Source organism: Passer domesticus, chromosome 1 (assembly GCF_036417665.1).
Source record: "Passer domesticus isolate bPasDom1 chromosome 1, bPasDom1.hap1, whole genome shotgun sequence".
NCBI classification, from domain to species: domain Eukaryota; kingdom Metazoa; phylum Chordata; class Aves; order Passeriformes; family Passeridae; genus Passer; species Passer domesticus.
The window spans coordinates 101,771,170-101,784,504 of record NC_087474.1 but is presented as its reverse complement, the minus strand read 5'-3'; the positions used below and the strand labels follow the sequence as shown (position 1 = coordinate 101,784,504).

Genomic DNA, 13,335 nt, shown 5'->3' with positions numbered 1-13,335 from the left:
GCCTGCAGCATTGTCTGGTGCTGTAGCTTATGGTGTGGCCTCTGCATAAGTAATGAAGTTAGTCTTAGGTTATTTTTTGTTCAGAACATGTGATGCATATTCATTTACTTTTCCTCAAGGGCCATCTCAGGTTGTTTTCAGAACTGTATTTAAGAATTTATTAAGATGTGCAAACTTTGCCAAAGCTGTGCTTTTCCAGCACTCCAGTTGCTCTTAAGACTGAGTTGTATTGTCATCAGTGGTTTTTTTCTAACAGAAAATGTTTATTATGTTATTCATTTATCTTTCCTTACTTGTGATAACACAAAGCAGTTTAGCAACTGATAATGGCGTTTTAAGGAACCTTAATTTGCTGCTGTTTTTGACCTGCTGGCAAATGCCTGTAATGAAATGTGATCTGTTGAGAGGACACATCTATCCTACCCCCGGGGGACACTGCAGCCATTTGAAGCTGGGTGCTGTGGATCCTCTCCTCAGGACAATCCCGCTGTAAAGCAGGGAGCCGTACTTAATATACAGTGTCTGGCAGTTTTTGGCTCCTAATTTTGAAGTCCACATTATTGATAAGCATGATTTATGAAGTATAAATTATAAAGTATATATCACAGACTGCAGGACAGGGTGGAGCTATAGAGGATAGCTTTTCTGAATGTCTGATGGATAAAACAAACAGCCTTGCCAGTAGCAGTGTGAAACTGGGCAGCCTAACATGCTGCTGCTGTAGCTATAGTAGCATAGGGGTGCTACAGCTTTCTATTTATGGGGCTGAATGCTGAGACAGTGACAGCATGGCAGGGGTAGTAAAAACCCCCACAGCATAAGGTAAGTATACCCTTTCCCAAGTGCACTTCTAGCGAGCTGCCCATCTCTTCCATCTGCACTGCTGCTGAGCTCCTTTGGTATGGGAGCTTTTTCCTAACATACTTTCCTGGGGTGGCCCTGACCTTTGAATTTGTCCAAGTAATTTGTTGCAGCCCTAAGAGCTTTTGTAATTACTGCCTGCCTGCAACTTTACTAGTTGGTAAGCACAAGCCTTGTGATGCTCACCTCTGTGCATCTGGTTTTTCCTACTCCACCAAGGAGTGTGTTAATGTGCCAGGAAAAGGCAGCATTGTCAGCTCTGCAAGCATAAAAATGTACAAGCTTCGAGACAAATAGATGGTTTGATCGTTTTTCTTTGCTATCAGGTTTTGGAAGCTTTAAGGTCTGTTCACTGTCACAGCTGTGAACAGTGAACAGTGAACACAGTGAACAACCAATCCTGGTTGCAATGGTGTAGCAGATCAGCTTTAGACTATTAAACTCCAAGGGTGGCTTAAACTACAATAAGATGAGATACAGCCTCCATTGATGTGGTACCTCTGTATGTGAGCTGCTCCTTGTTCTATGCAGCTTTGGCTCCCTGCTCCATAGGCAGCTCTACATTCCTAAAGGTGTGTGCTAGAAGCCTGAATGTTTGAAAAGGGGAAATAGAAGTCTTCTGTCTGAGGAGAGTCTGTCTTCATAGAAGGGAGGAGTAATCAGTGCAAGTTTGGTAACAATCCTGGAGCTTCTCCAGCACACTTTCTGGTAGTCCCTGTGGAGCCATCAATCCTGGAGCCTCTCCAGCACATTTTCTGGTAGTCCCTGTGGAGCCTCTCTTGGTTAAATATCTTGAATGATACACAAAACTGGCTTGCTCTGAACTTAAACTATGAGCCTGATAGTGAAGAGGCTGCTGATGGAAAGGGTGACTATACATATGGACTGATGTGCTTAGTAATTAAAAATAATCTTTATTATAACTTAAATGTGATAGGAAATATGGTGAGTACAAATGCCACAAAACTAAAAAAAAAAATTAAAAAAAAGAAGCAGATAAAAAGGACACCTTGAAAGAATTCAACTGATGGGACAGGTGTAGTATAAAAACCATAACATGGCTATTTCACCTTCTGCAAAAAGAGTTTATATCCTTCAGTAAACAAGTAAGCATTTTGCACTGTACAAAATGTACTTCTTTAATTAAAGGAAGAATATATATATTTATAAATATACAGATATGTACATTCTTGTAACATTCACAGTAAAAAAACCAAAACAAATTACCCCTGCCTGCCAAAGTGTTTGGCTCACAAGGTTTCCTCTTGATGTGAACTGTTTGCAATATTTTCTATGTTGTCTATGCAAATTTGGATACTTCAATTGACATCTAAATAGCATTTCATGCATAATGAACACAGTACAGGAACACTCTTTTGTTAAATTCTGTTCACCTTCTCTGTTAACTTAAGGCTTGTAATCAACAGTTTGAAGCACTTGCTGTCTTTCAATCTTGCAGTGCAGGGTGGGGAGGTGCATTCACTTCCCCCTCTGTTTATTACTGCCTCCGAGGTCCACTTGAGTTTGTTCTGTTCTTTATATTGAAATCACTCTATAGAAACTATGCTCCTCTAATTAGAATGTACGAAATCCAATCCTGCCTGCAACTTGCAGGACAAAATGGTTTTGGGGACTCGTGCAATTAGTGGTATTCACTCCTTCTTTTCAGAATAAATAAATGCACTTTACCTTTTCATTTATTTTCAGAAACCCACATGATTGTTTGATCCCCCTCAGAAATTGCTGGATTAATGATGGTTTGCTGCTGGAGGGCAAGAGAAGGGAATAAAAGACCAGTGGAGGCATTTAGAATGAGTCACCAAAGTGACGCCTCCCTGGCTTTACATCATGCTGTTTCTTGAGGCAAAACTTGTAGAACTTTCCCTGTATTTCATTTCCAAGACACAACTGGGAAAGCTGAGCAGCATTTCATGCCACTGGAGTGTGGCTGGGGACACTGCATGGCAACAGACACTTCATTTGGGATTCAAGGGAAAACTTTGCATGCCTGCTCAGGTGGCCTCCTGATTGTCCTTGTTAGATACAGTATCACACATCTCAAGCTTTCACAACAACTTCAAGAAAGTAAATATAATAGGAAAATATATGGAGATGCCAAATTCTAAAAACCTCACAGAAGTCTGTTGAAGCTGAATAACTGCAATTAAATTATTTGTTCAGAATCAGTCAAGAAAGTATTGTTCCTCAGCATCCAACTGTTCCATCATGAGCTGCAACAAGGAGCCAATAGGAATCCTTAAGCTGGATTTGAGATTTTGCTTTTCTTGAAGAAGTCTGTAAATTGCTACATTTTGTAACATTCTCATAGAATTCTTTAAAGTCTTCCTTTTGTTCCCCACACTGAAGTGCAGCTCCATCCTACTTTAATGCCTGTTAAATAGTAGCAGGTTCTTTTTCATCTAAAAAGCTGTGGCAGCTTCAGTTCCACGGCGGCTTCCAACTTTAACAAATTCCCGGGGAAATTTGTCCAGCTGTTCATAAGCCAGTCTCCCATCTTCACCTGAATGCAAAATGATAAAGCATAATAATGTATTATGTCATCGCCCTAGAACATTTAAAATACTAGATTCTCTGCTGTTGGAAGGTACTGATTGTCCAGTAACTTCTACCCCTTCTTAAACTTTATCTTGTTAGAGGCAATTTCAGAAATTATTTTGAAAAGTTAAACATGCTCTGAATGCTCAATTTTTTATTTTTTTTTAAATTTCCCATGTAACTTGCTTGGTTATCTAAAGCCAAACAGAAGAAACAGAAGAAACAGAAGAAACAGAAGAAACAGAAGAAACAGAAGAAGCCAAAAAGCAGATGTGGCTTGTGCGATGAGGTGACAGTATCTGCACACTTGTTGTACTGAATGACCTATTGTGCTTGTCAAGGTCTCAGCCGCTGCTGTGATGTACTTGAGGTAAATGTTTATCCACTTCAACCTTGGAAAATATAAAGTTTATCCACCTCCCACTTCCTGGCACTTTAAAGAAGTGAGTCTATCTACAAAGTTACTTTTATATTGCTGAAAATGAGGAAGCAGTATGTTTGCTAAATATTATTGTGTCTTTCAACCCCTTTTTCCTTAGCTACTGCCATCTATATGCACTTTCACGAAGACAGCATTGAGCCTAATGTGTTGAGCTGGCAATTAGGAACCGAAAATGGTCTCTCTATGTTGTCTAGAAGAATGGCAGAACAATCAGAGTTTTCAAGTGTCGCTGGGCTAGTTGTTTTATAGCCTGAGCAATAACATGTCCAACAGCAGACTGAATTCCTGCTGAAGTGGTGAATGGAAGAGAGCATATTTGAAGGGTTTGCATAATTCAGATAACACAAGGACACGTCCCCCATGGAGTAGAAATTCATGTCTAGCTGAAAGGCCAGAAAACCACAATTTTTCTGTGCCACTGAAGTACTGGTGCCCAGAAACTGTGCAAATTAATTATCAGTTCTTTCTGTTTCTCAACTTCTCCTTTGCTATTCTTCCTTTTACTACTTCCCCCTCCAGACTCACACAATTCAATTTCTCTTTTTTTAGATCATTTTCAAAATGAATGATTTTTAAGAATCTGTATTTTCTGACTAGTTTAAGTCACTCTGTAAAGTTTTGTTTCAATTTACAGTCTCACATTTACATGGCTCAGGTGTCTTACATGCTGCTCTGTTAAAAAATAAAATTAAACACTGCTCTAAACCAGGCAACTCACCAAGGGAGAGCAGGGTTTCGGACGCCACTTTTCTGATCTCTTCATTGTCAGACTGGCAGAGCGTGACCAGCATTTTAATGCTCTCAGTAGCCTGGGAAGTGCAAAAAGAGCTGCATTAGCACCACACAGGACACTCTGGGGTTTTTCCACAACCCTGCATGTAAACAGTAACCATCCTCTGCACTGTCCTTCCCACTCCAAGAAAAGGGCTTTGGGGGAGACAGGAGGAATGGGGTTTCCCTGAGGGGAAGCACTTGGAGGAGGTGTATTTTCTGCTGCTGGTGTGGACCCTTTCTAATTTTCCTACCCTATGCACTACTCTATTAATCTGACAGACCAGCTATATCTGCCACTTCTGACTGCAGGATAGGTGGTGGGCTGTGGACCAAGGCCATAAAATGCCAAGTGTACAGCAGGGAAATGAACAGGAGACAAGGGTCTAGCAAATGGGTTTCCTATAAAGCATGACAAGCCTGTGCTCACCAATATTTGCAGACTTCTGCCTTGCCTCTGCTATTGTTGGGAAGAAAGCAAGGAATAATCCTGTTCTGTGATACAAAAATGTCAGGTCTTTGGGGAGAGCAGCTGTCATAGTGTCTCTGTCTGGCTATTTAACATTACAAGAGAGAGATGAGTGAAAGGAAGGGCAGGTGCTGCCCCAGTGTGACACCTGGAAGAGGCACTGAGCCACAGAGTCAGTATTTGCATGAGCTCTGTTGATCCAAGGGGCACAAGGCCTGGTCTGCATGCTCTGAATGAGGGCTTTGCTGCCAGAGCCATTAAATCTCACCACCTTGTCTTCAGTGTGGCCACTCGTGTGTGACTCAGGGTGAGGCTGCACTGGTGACTACAGCTCATGCCTGTGAGTGATGGGGCCACAGCAACACAGAGCTTGCTGCCATCTGAAAAAAACCCTCAGAGATTCAGTGGGACTTTATGCAACTGATTGTGGCTTAAACTGCCCCTGCCACCTATCCATTGTAGCATTTCCATCTCTGGTAATAACTTCCAGCTTCAGCTTTTCTTTGAAGATTCCAAATGATGACACTTTCTCTCAGTACCTTTTTTTCCCAGCCATGAGAATCACTGAAGCCACACCGCTCAAGTTAAACTTGTCTAGCTCCAGTTCCCACCACTGCTTCCTAGTCTGAGTTTTCCTGAGCATTCAAAAACCCCATTGCACCCACATGCAGCAGAGATGTGATGTCCCTCACCATTGCCTCTCAGGGATGCCTACTTGCTTCTCATTTAAGGAAAGATTTTTTTATAGTTAAACAATACTGGATTATGTATTGAATGACATCAGTTGTGACTGGGATGAAGTTACAGTTTAGAGCTGCCTTCCAGGGGACAGATTAGACAGAGAAATAGTCAGTCCAAAGTGCATCTGTCTCATGGAACACATTTTTTGCCCCAGTGTCCCATACCAGCCAGGCCTGGGTGGCTGCTGTCTCCCACAGCTATACAACCAAAACAAAAGTGCATTTTTCTATCCTGTCAAAGGCTGGAGTGCAAAGATGGTACTAGATGCTAGCTGAAGCTGTAGTGCCCACATGTACCAGTTATTTGTCACAAAACAAGTTGTGATCTCTCTTTTCTGCTACTGCAGCCCACATGCATTAGAGCTCATTTTATCCTGGGAAAGCATTTTTTTGTCCTTCTCAGTCAGGACTTTGTGGACTAACATTTCTTTTTCTCTGTGATGTGGAACTGAGTCTCCTGAAGTCAATATGAGAGGGAGGAAAAGATGATATGCAAAAGATAAAACTTTGCCAAGGTCACAGAACCCAGGTGTTTGTGGTTTAGAAGGTTCTAAACCATTCCCTTTATCTGAAAAGGGATGGAGCACAGCAACACAAAACAAAAACACTACTGCTGCTGTTATTGAAATTTCTGTTTTGTTGTTTGTACCTATCAGATGTCCTTTTTATAAAGCAAAGCCAAGCACCACAGTGTATTCCTTGTCTCTTACCTTGAGGTATCTTAGAGCCAAGCAAGCTGCTTTCTGCAGCTGGAGGTTGGGCTGGGTTAGTGCTTCACAGTAATAAATCAAGGCCTGAAAACAAAAGAAGAAGAATAGCAATGAAAATGTCTGTTCCTCCGTAGAGAAGGGTGGAGCATGGAGGTGTTGCTACCCTGTTAAAGGGAGAGCAATTGCAGCCTGCCTCCGTGACAGGGAGCATGTGGGATGGCACAGGCAGGATAATTCCCTACAGCAGGTCCAGGCCAGAGCAATAGTCATAGGTCAGCAGTCTCAGGCCAGTTTTTGGGGAGGAGAAGTTCACATTAAAGTGAGATGCACAGTCTGGCACCTTTGAAGGCCTTTCACCATACATCACCAAAGAGCTTTGGGTGGGCCTTGGAGTCTAATATCTCAAAGGTGGCCCTTGTGATGGTCTCTTTAATGTAAGGATAATAATGAACTAGTTGGTATAGACCTCAGGGAGACTTAAAATAATGATTACAATATCAGCATGAGCTGCTAGACCAGTTGACTGCTTGACCCTAGAAATTAGTAGCTACTAATACTGAGCAGCAAATCTCAGCAGCACTCAGCTGCACAGTGAATTCATCTGCAGCATGAGGCTGCATAATACTCTCACAGAAGCCACTCTGTGGTCCTTCCTGCAGGCAGTGGACCAGGTATCAGCTATGCATGCCTGTTGCCCTGAGATGCTGTCACCAGGAAACTGGGGATGGGAGAAGGATGGTATGAAATACCAAGAGGCTGTAAAAATGGAAGATGAAGTGAGAGGGCAAGCAAAGGGGGGACTGGATTGATAGACAAGAGAAGCAAGGACTTTTCCTCTTCCCTTTGCCTTCCTTCTGCCACTTTTCCTCTTCCAGCTGCCTTTTCTCTTGCTCTTTTCTGACAGAGAGCAAGATGGATAGTAGGGAAAGGCCTGCCATGAAAGGGTAGGAGCCAATCCCTAATTTCTTCTTACTCCTCCTTCTCCCCTCTCTTTAATTTCTGTGTTTAACCTGGCCTTGCTTGCTGCATTTGGTATCAGAGATAGACTCAAATCTTAGTTCTCACAACTGAGCCGTGTTTGCCCAAGGCAGTCCACCCCCTCTGGAAATGGTGGGAAGTCCCATAGATGGCACACTCCTTTAGGAAAAAAAAATCTGAGACCTACATCTTTGTGTGTTGGTGGTGCTGGGGACTGTTACCTTGAAGCCTTGGACTGAAGCCAAGTCTGAGACAGGGCAACAGAAATGCTGAAGTGTGGAAGATAGCTTACAGCACTCAGTAAGTATTTCCAGTTTTGATTGGTACCTGTTTAGTGTAATGACAGGTAGAAGCAGACTGGCATAAAGACAGAAACAAACCTGCACATGTGCAGAAAAACGAGACAGGATATCCCTCTGGATCAGTTTAAATCAAGCTTGGATCAGTGATTTTATATGCACAGATATTTGAGACATACAGGTAGAAAAAGGTCATGATGAAACAGGTCTCATGCGACAGGTGATTTTCCGCCACTTACCTTCTCCCTGAAGTGCCTGTTTTCTGCAGTTGCTGTCAGAAGTGATGCCACAGTCTCACTGACTTCATTTTTATTTTCATTGAGAAGTAAAGCCAAAGCTCTTAAAACTTCCTGCTGTGGTGGAAGGTTATTGGAGTTTATTTTGGACACATTTTGCTGCAGTTTTCCATCTTTCACTGACTGCAGCACCTGAACCACAGACGCTGGAAGTACAAGAAAAAGGTCTGTGTTACTTGCTTTATCCTCTCAGTACTTTGGATTGATCCTTTCCTCGCTTGCAATCCTTGATTTATACTACACACACTGAGGATACAAAAATATTCCCATCTGAGCAACTGCAGCATGGCAGTATGTCTGCATGGGGAATTGTCTAGGTTTTAAGCTGGGCCAGTTTCTCAGACCTTCTTCCAGGGAGGAGATGAGTAGATGGGCCCAAGTACAGCACTTAGACCTACCCAGAGCTACAGGCACCCCTGTCAAATCTCTGCTTTCTGCTGGAAGATGTAAATTCTCACTCTTAACAACTGAAACCAAATATCCTTGCCAGTGTATTGATTTTCAGAGCATCTTTGTGAGAGCTTTTCCTGGATAGATTGGTGTCTGCCAACAAGAGCTAGGGCTAATATGTTTCAGAGATGAGTTGAAATGCCATTTTGCTTCCAGGCTTTTGAGCAAAAGCTCCCTTGTATGCCCAAATGAAAAGGAACACTAGGCAAGGTTCCTCAAACTCCCTCTCAAATAGAGAAGAAAACTTGGTTTGCCAGGGACTGCAGTTCAGCACATTTTGTGCAGCATCTGCTTCTCTCTTTAGCTCTTGGTAGCAGAGCCTGCAAAACTCTGAGGTGCTGTCGTCCCTTGGTCCCTGAGAATTGCTCAGCACTTCAGAAGGTGTTTCCATAACAGGTGGTGAAAGACCAAGACATCATCCAAGCTGTGAGCACAGACAACTTCCCAAACCTTGGGCTCAGCCCACCATCATCAGCCATTCCCTGAAAAACGGTGCTTTCAAAACAGTTTTTTCCCATTTGAATATGGAAATAGAAATGACTGAGGGTCTATCTGCATCAGCTCCTTTCCCTTGACATGTACAACAGTTCAGGTGCATTCATTTAATAGCCAGGACACTTCTTTGTCTCTTTTCTCTACTCCTTTTGAAAAGCCAGCCTCAGGGCTGAACTGCTTTGTGTTGAGCTCAGAAGGACAGGGAGGTACTCCCTAACCAGCCAGCAGAATTTATATACCCTACCTTCTTTTGCGAGCTGCAGCAAATAGCTTCCAAGGTCACTGACACTGTGGCTGGCAAAGTAGTTGTAATACTGAAAGACAGTAATGGTCTCAGAGGACATGCTGGAGTAGAGGACAGGCTCCGTCCGGTCCAGGATCTGAGACACCAGGATCCTGAAGACTGCAGGCAACCATGGACAAAGGGATAGGTTAGTGACAGCAAAAGCTGCTGGCAAAATTATGCAGTCCACTTCAAAACCAGAAAGAAAGAACCTCATCTGCAAGGCCAGATACTTTTCTAAACTCAACTGTGGTTAGGTTAGAAGCTGGACAGGCCTTCTCCCTGTCTGGGTCTCATTAGCAGAGAATATCTTTGTAAGGATGAACCTCTGCCAGTTTACAGATGGCTACTGCAGCCTCCTGTGCTATCAATACAGCATCATTTCTGCCTGAACAATATCCTGCATCGCAAACCCCTCTCCACATGCACTGCCTGCTGCATCCCCACAGTGCCACTGAGGCAGGGGAGATGGGCACAGAGGCAGGATTTGGCTTTGCTATTTCTCATGTTCCTGCACGAGTGTGGCATGCAGAAAGCTAGTCTGAGGCACTGCCTGTGGGAGCGGTAGCATGCAGCAGAAAGGAGAACACTGCCCTGTGTAGGCATCCACAGTGCAGGTGACCACACCTGGGTAAATCAGCCTCCATTCCTCTTCTGTCCAAGGGAGAGCTAGTCAGTATAGCTGGAGTTTGAGGTGTGCTACATCCCACACAAGATAAGAACCTGTGCTCAGACAAACTCACTTGAATGTGGATTAATTTCACCCCAGTGAACTGTAATGGGCTGTGGGAATTCTATAGAATACACAAAATTAAGTTGAAGGATTCCTGATTCACTGAATCACTTACAAATCTGTATTTGGGAATAGACTTTCTTTCTGATTAGCTCATAAACCTTAAAACAATATTTTCTTTTCTGTTGACCTCACTTTTTTTTTTTTCATTATTTGGGGCCAAAACTGTTTCAAGAGCTGTAGCATTAGTTTTCAAATGACATCTTGGAACTGTGGCCAAACAGATCTCTGAGGGGTTGGAAAACAAATCTCGGTACACAACTGTTCTCCATTTTGATGGCTGACACTTTTTTGCAGCAGTTTGTACCTGTTTCTGCAAGTCCTGGACACTCCTCATTCACAGTGGTGGCAAAATTGATATCCAACTGCTTCATCATCTTGTCTGCAGAGGTGTGATACACTCCTGAAGGGCCAGTACACTTCATCCAGAAAGCCAGTAGTGACAGCTTCTTGTGGAACTCTGGAATTGCTGGGGAAGACAAAATGCATGATGAAACAAAGCCATGCTGGAAGCATCAGCTTTGAGAAAAGAAGGTAAGAATGGGTCTCAGGGAGCAAACATCTCACCCTATCCTGTTTGCTGTGTCTCCCTGCGCCATTACCTTCACAGAGCATGACCACGTGCCCACCCCAGGTTTGTAACATGTTTTTTCTGTTTCCCATGCTAATGTGAGAAAATCTGCTCCTGATTCAGTTCTCAGCATTGATGTCTCTTCCTCTTAAATAGCACAAAATACTAGGGGAACACCACTAATGGTCTGCACAAGTTTGGTCTCTGTCCTAGCACTACACTTTGGCTTCAAGTAAGTCACTCAATTTTTGCCTCAACTTTCTGGTATAGTAAATACACCTTGTAGTGTTTACCTATCCTGCCAGAGTGTACATGAGGGTAACTATGTGTTTGTCAAACTCTTCCAAGTATTAAAACAGATGCAAAAAGAAAAATAACTAAGAAGTTCTCCACAGAGATGACTAAAAATGAAAATGTTCAAGAAGTTGTATTATGCCTCTGATATTGTAATGCAAATCCTGTCTTTCCTCAGGAAAGAAAGGTGGAAGAAGAATTTGGGTCTTCAGAGGTGGAAGTATCCCCACCCCATAACACCAATGACATCTGTCCATCATCTGCGCATCAGGCTGGATAAGAAGTCCTTTCTCCTCTCACTTGCATATTTCAGTGCTGAGGACAGATGTAGGTGACATCTGCCTTGACTGCTGCACCTCGTGGTGACCCTGAGCCAGCCCTTGCTACAGTGGCATCTCCTGCACTGCTGGTGAGCTCTGCACAGTGATTATTCAGCAGACACACATGACAAATCCGTGTCAGAAGGAAAGCCCCTAAGCTGTTTCTTACCATCAGTAAGAGAGGTGATGTTCCCCAAGTTCTCAGTGCTGATCTCCGCAATATTCTCCACCACGAGGATCTGCCTGGACAGCTTATCCAGGAGGTCTCTTGTCACAAATGGCGTTTTACTGGAGAACACAATTTGCTGGTGAAGACAAGTAGGAAGAGACAAAAAGGAGTCATTGAACCAAAAAGAAACCCAGCCTCAGAAAAAACAAAAAAAACTCCAAAACACCTGAAGTGCAAAGACAAATTCATTGCCTCAAACCACGGGATCTTGTTAACTTAAATTTTTTTTTGTTGTAGGGATATTTTTTGGTCCTAGTTCATATGCATCACTGCTGTCTACATCCACATCCAGACACCTGAGTATCCAAGTAGCCATTTGTATAAGAAATTTCTGATTTACACACTCCACAAAGCTAAAGAAACCCATCACCACAAGACTTAAAGCTAGGCAAGAATATTAGTCTGACTTTCACAAAACATGGACTTTGAGGACAACCCTCACAGAGGAAGACCACAGGTTGCTCCTTTCCACTCCATTTCAGCTTTGACCAATTACTTAGGTGCCTTTATTATTTTTATTAATTAATTAATCCTTGATAATACTCCCTACTGCTGATATCTGCATCTTGTTCAGCAGTCCATGTAAATAATGTTCATATCAAATCTGCTTTGTGTGTGGATGTGGTTCAAGTTCACCTCACACAGCTGCATATTTACTGTATACTCTTGTATTGAAACCAAAAAACCTCCCTTTTTCTCATAGTGTGAGTCAGCAGAGTTTCCAGCTCAGCACCAAGGGTGCTGGAATCAGGCTCGCTCTCTATTGCTTCAATGGGCCTTTGGGAAAATAAAGCTAATTAAGATGGAAGAGTAAAATAATTGTCAAGAGGAAGTTGCAGCATGTTTCGATTTGTCAGGAAAACCCTGATGACCTCACTTACTGGATGTTTAAATTCACATTTGCTGTGCATGGGCTCTGAAAAAAAAAAAAAAAAAAAACTAACTACAGAAAAACCCCTCTAGTTGTGGGCATGAACTGGCAATTTTGATGTCCCAGGGGGGCTGTCTCATGCGGCCTTCACTGTGCCTGTTGCAGACAGAATCTCTCTGCCTCATGTGCAAAAATTCATCTCTGCTCTTGAACACTGCAGGTTCATCTGGGGCTCAGTTAAACACTAGACACGGGGTTCCCATTTTACCTCTGAAGACAGGCTGCTTTAACTGGGAGCTGACTCCACTGAGGACCTCCCAGCAAAGCCAGCAGGAGTTTGTAACCCAGAGCAAACCCTGTCCCCCACTGCCCTGCCCCTCAGCCCACCTGGGCAGCTCATGCCAAGCACCCCTTAGCTCACGTGCCAGGTCTGCTCCGAAACGGGCCAGGATGGAAACGAGGGAAACAATTCTGGCTGGGGTCAGGGTGTTACCATCCTGCCCCAGCATGGTGTCTGTCCCAGCCCTGAGCTCCCACTGCCCTGCAGGAGCAGTGCTGACCTTGCCAGCCTGCTTGTACCCATGCTACAGGTAGGAATGATTTTAAAATAAATGCCCAAATGAGGTGGGGCTGGTACCTGAATGAGCTGGGTGCAATACTGCAAGTGCTTAACTATGGTTATATCCAGGCTGTCGTTGCCTGTGGTCAGGGGCAGAGGGCTGCCAGCCACGCTGGTGCCCACGCCCGTGTCCTCGGTGAGAGCTTCGCTCAGGTGGCCTCTGGCTTCTGGGTGTTCCGTCCTGTAACTGGGAGGAGGCAGGGAGGAGCAGGTCAGTGCAGGGCCGGCAGCTGCCACAGCACACACACACCCACAGCCCCACTCACACACAAGGTGATGAGCAAAGAG

The 13,335-nt window shown here is 43.7% G+C and overlaps 1 protein-coding gene across 6 annotated transcripts in view; it reads right to left on the bottom strand.

Moving 5' to 3' along the window:
* Positions 1–1,752: 1,752 nt before the first annotated feature.
* The window catches only part of RIPOR2 (RHO family interacting cell polarization regulator 2), a 106,585-nt gene continuing 95,002 nt past the window's right edge, over positions 1,753–13,335 (bottom strand). For all 6 annotated transcript variants that reach the window (XM_064431761.1, XM_064431749.1, XM_064431751.1 and 3 more), the window contains 8 exons: positions 13,066–13,234; positions 11,498–11,633; positions 10,451–10,612; positions 9,312–9,470; positions 8,066–8,268; positions 6,550–6,633; positions 4,578–4,668; positions 1,753–3,382 (listed from right to left, as the gene is read on the bottom strand). In XM_064431761.1, the coding sequence (XP_064287831.1) occupies positions 3,282–3,382; positions 4,578–4,668; positions 6,550–6,633; positions 8,066–8,268; positions 9,312–9,470; positions 10,451–10,612; positions 11,498–11,633; positions 13,066–13,234 (1,105 nt within the window). In that variant the 3' untranslated portion in view covers positions 1,753–3,281. The remainder of the gene's footprint in view (positions 3,383–4,577; positions 4,669–6,549; positions 6,634–8,065; positions 8,269–9,311; positions 9,471–10,450; positions 10,613–11,497; positions 11,634–13,065; positions 13,235–13,335) is intronic.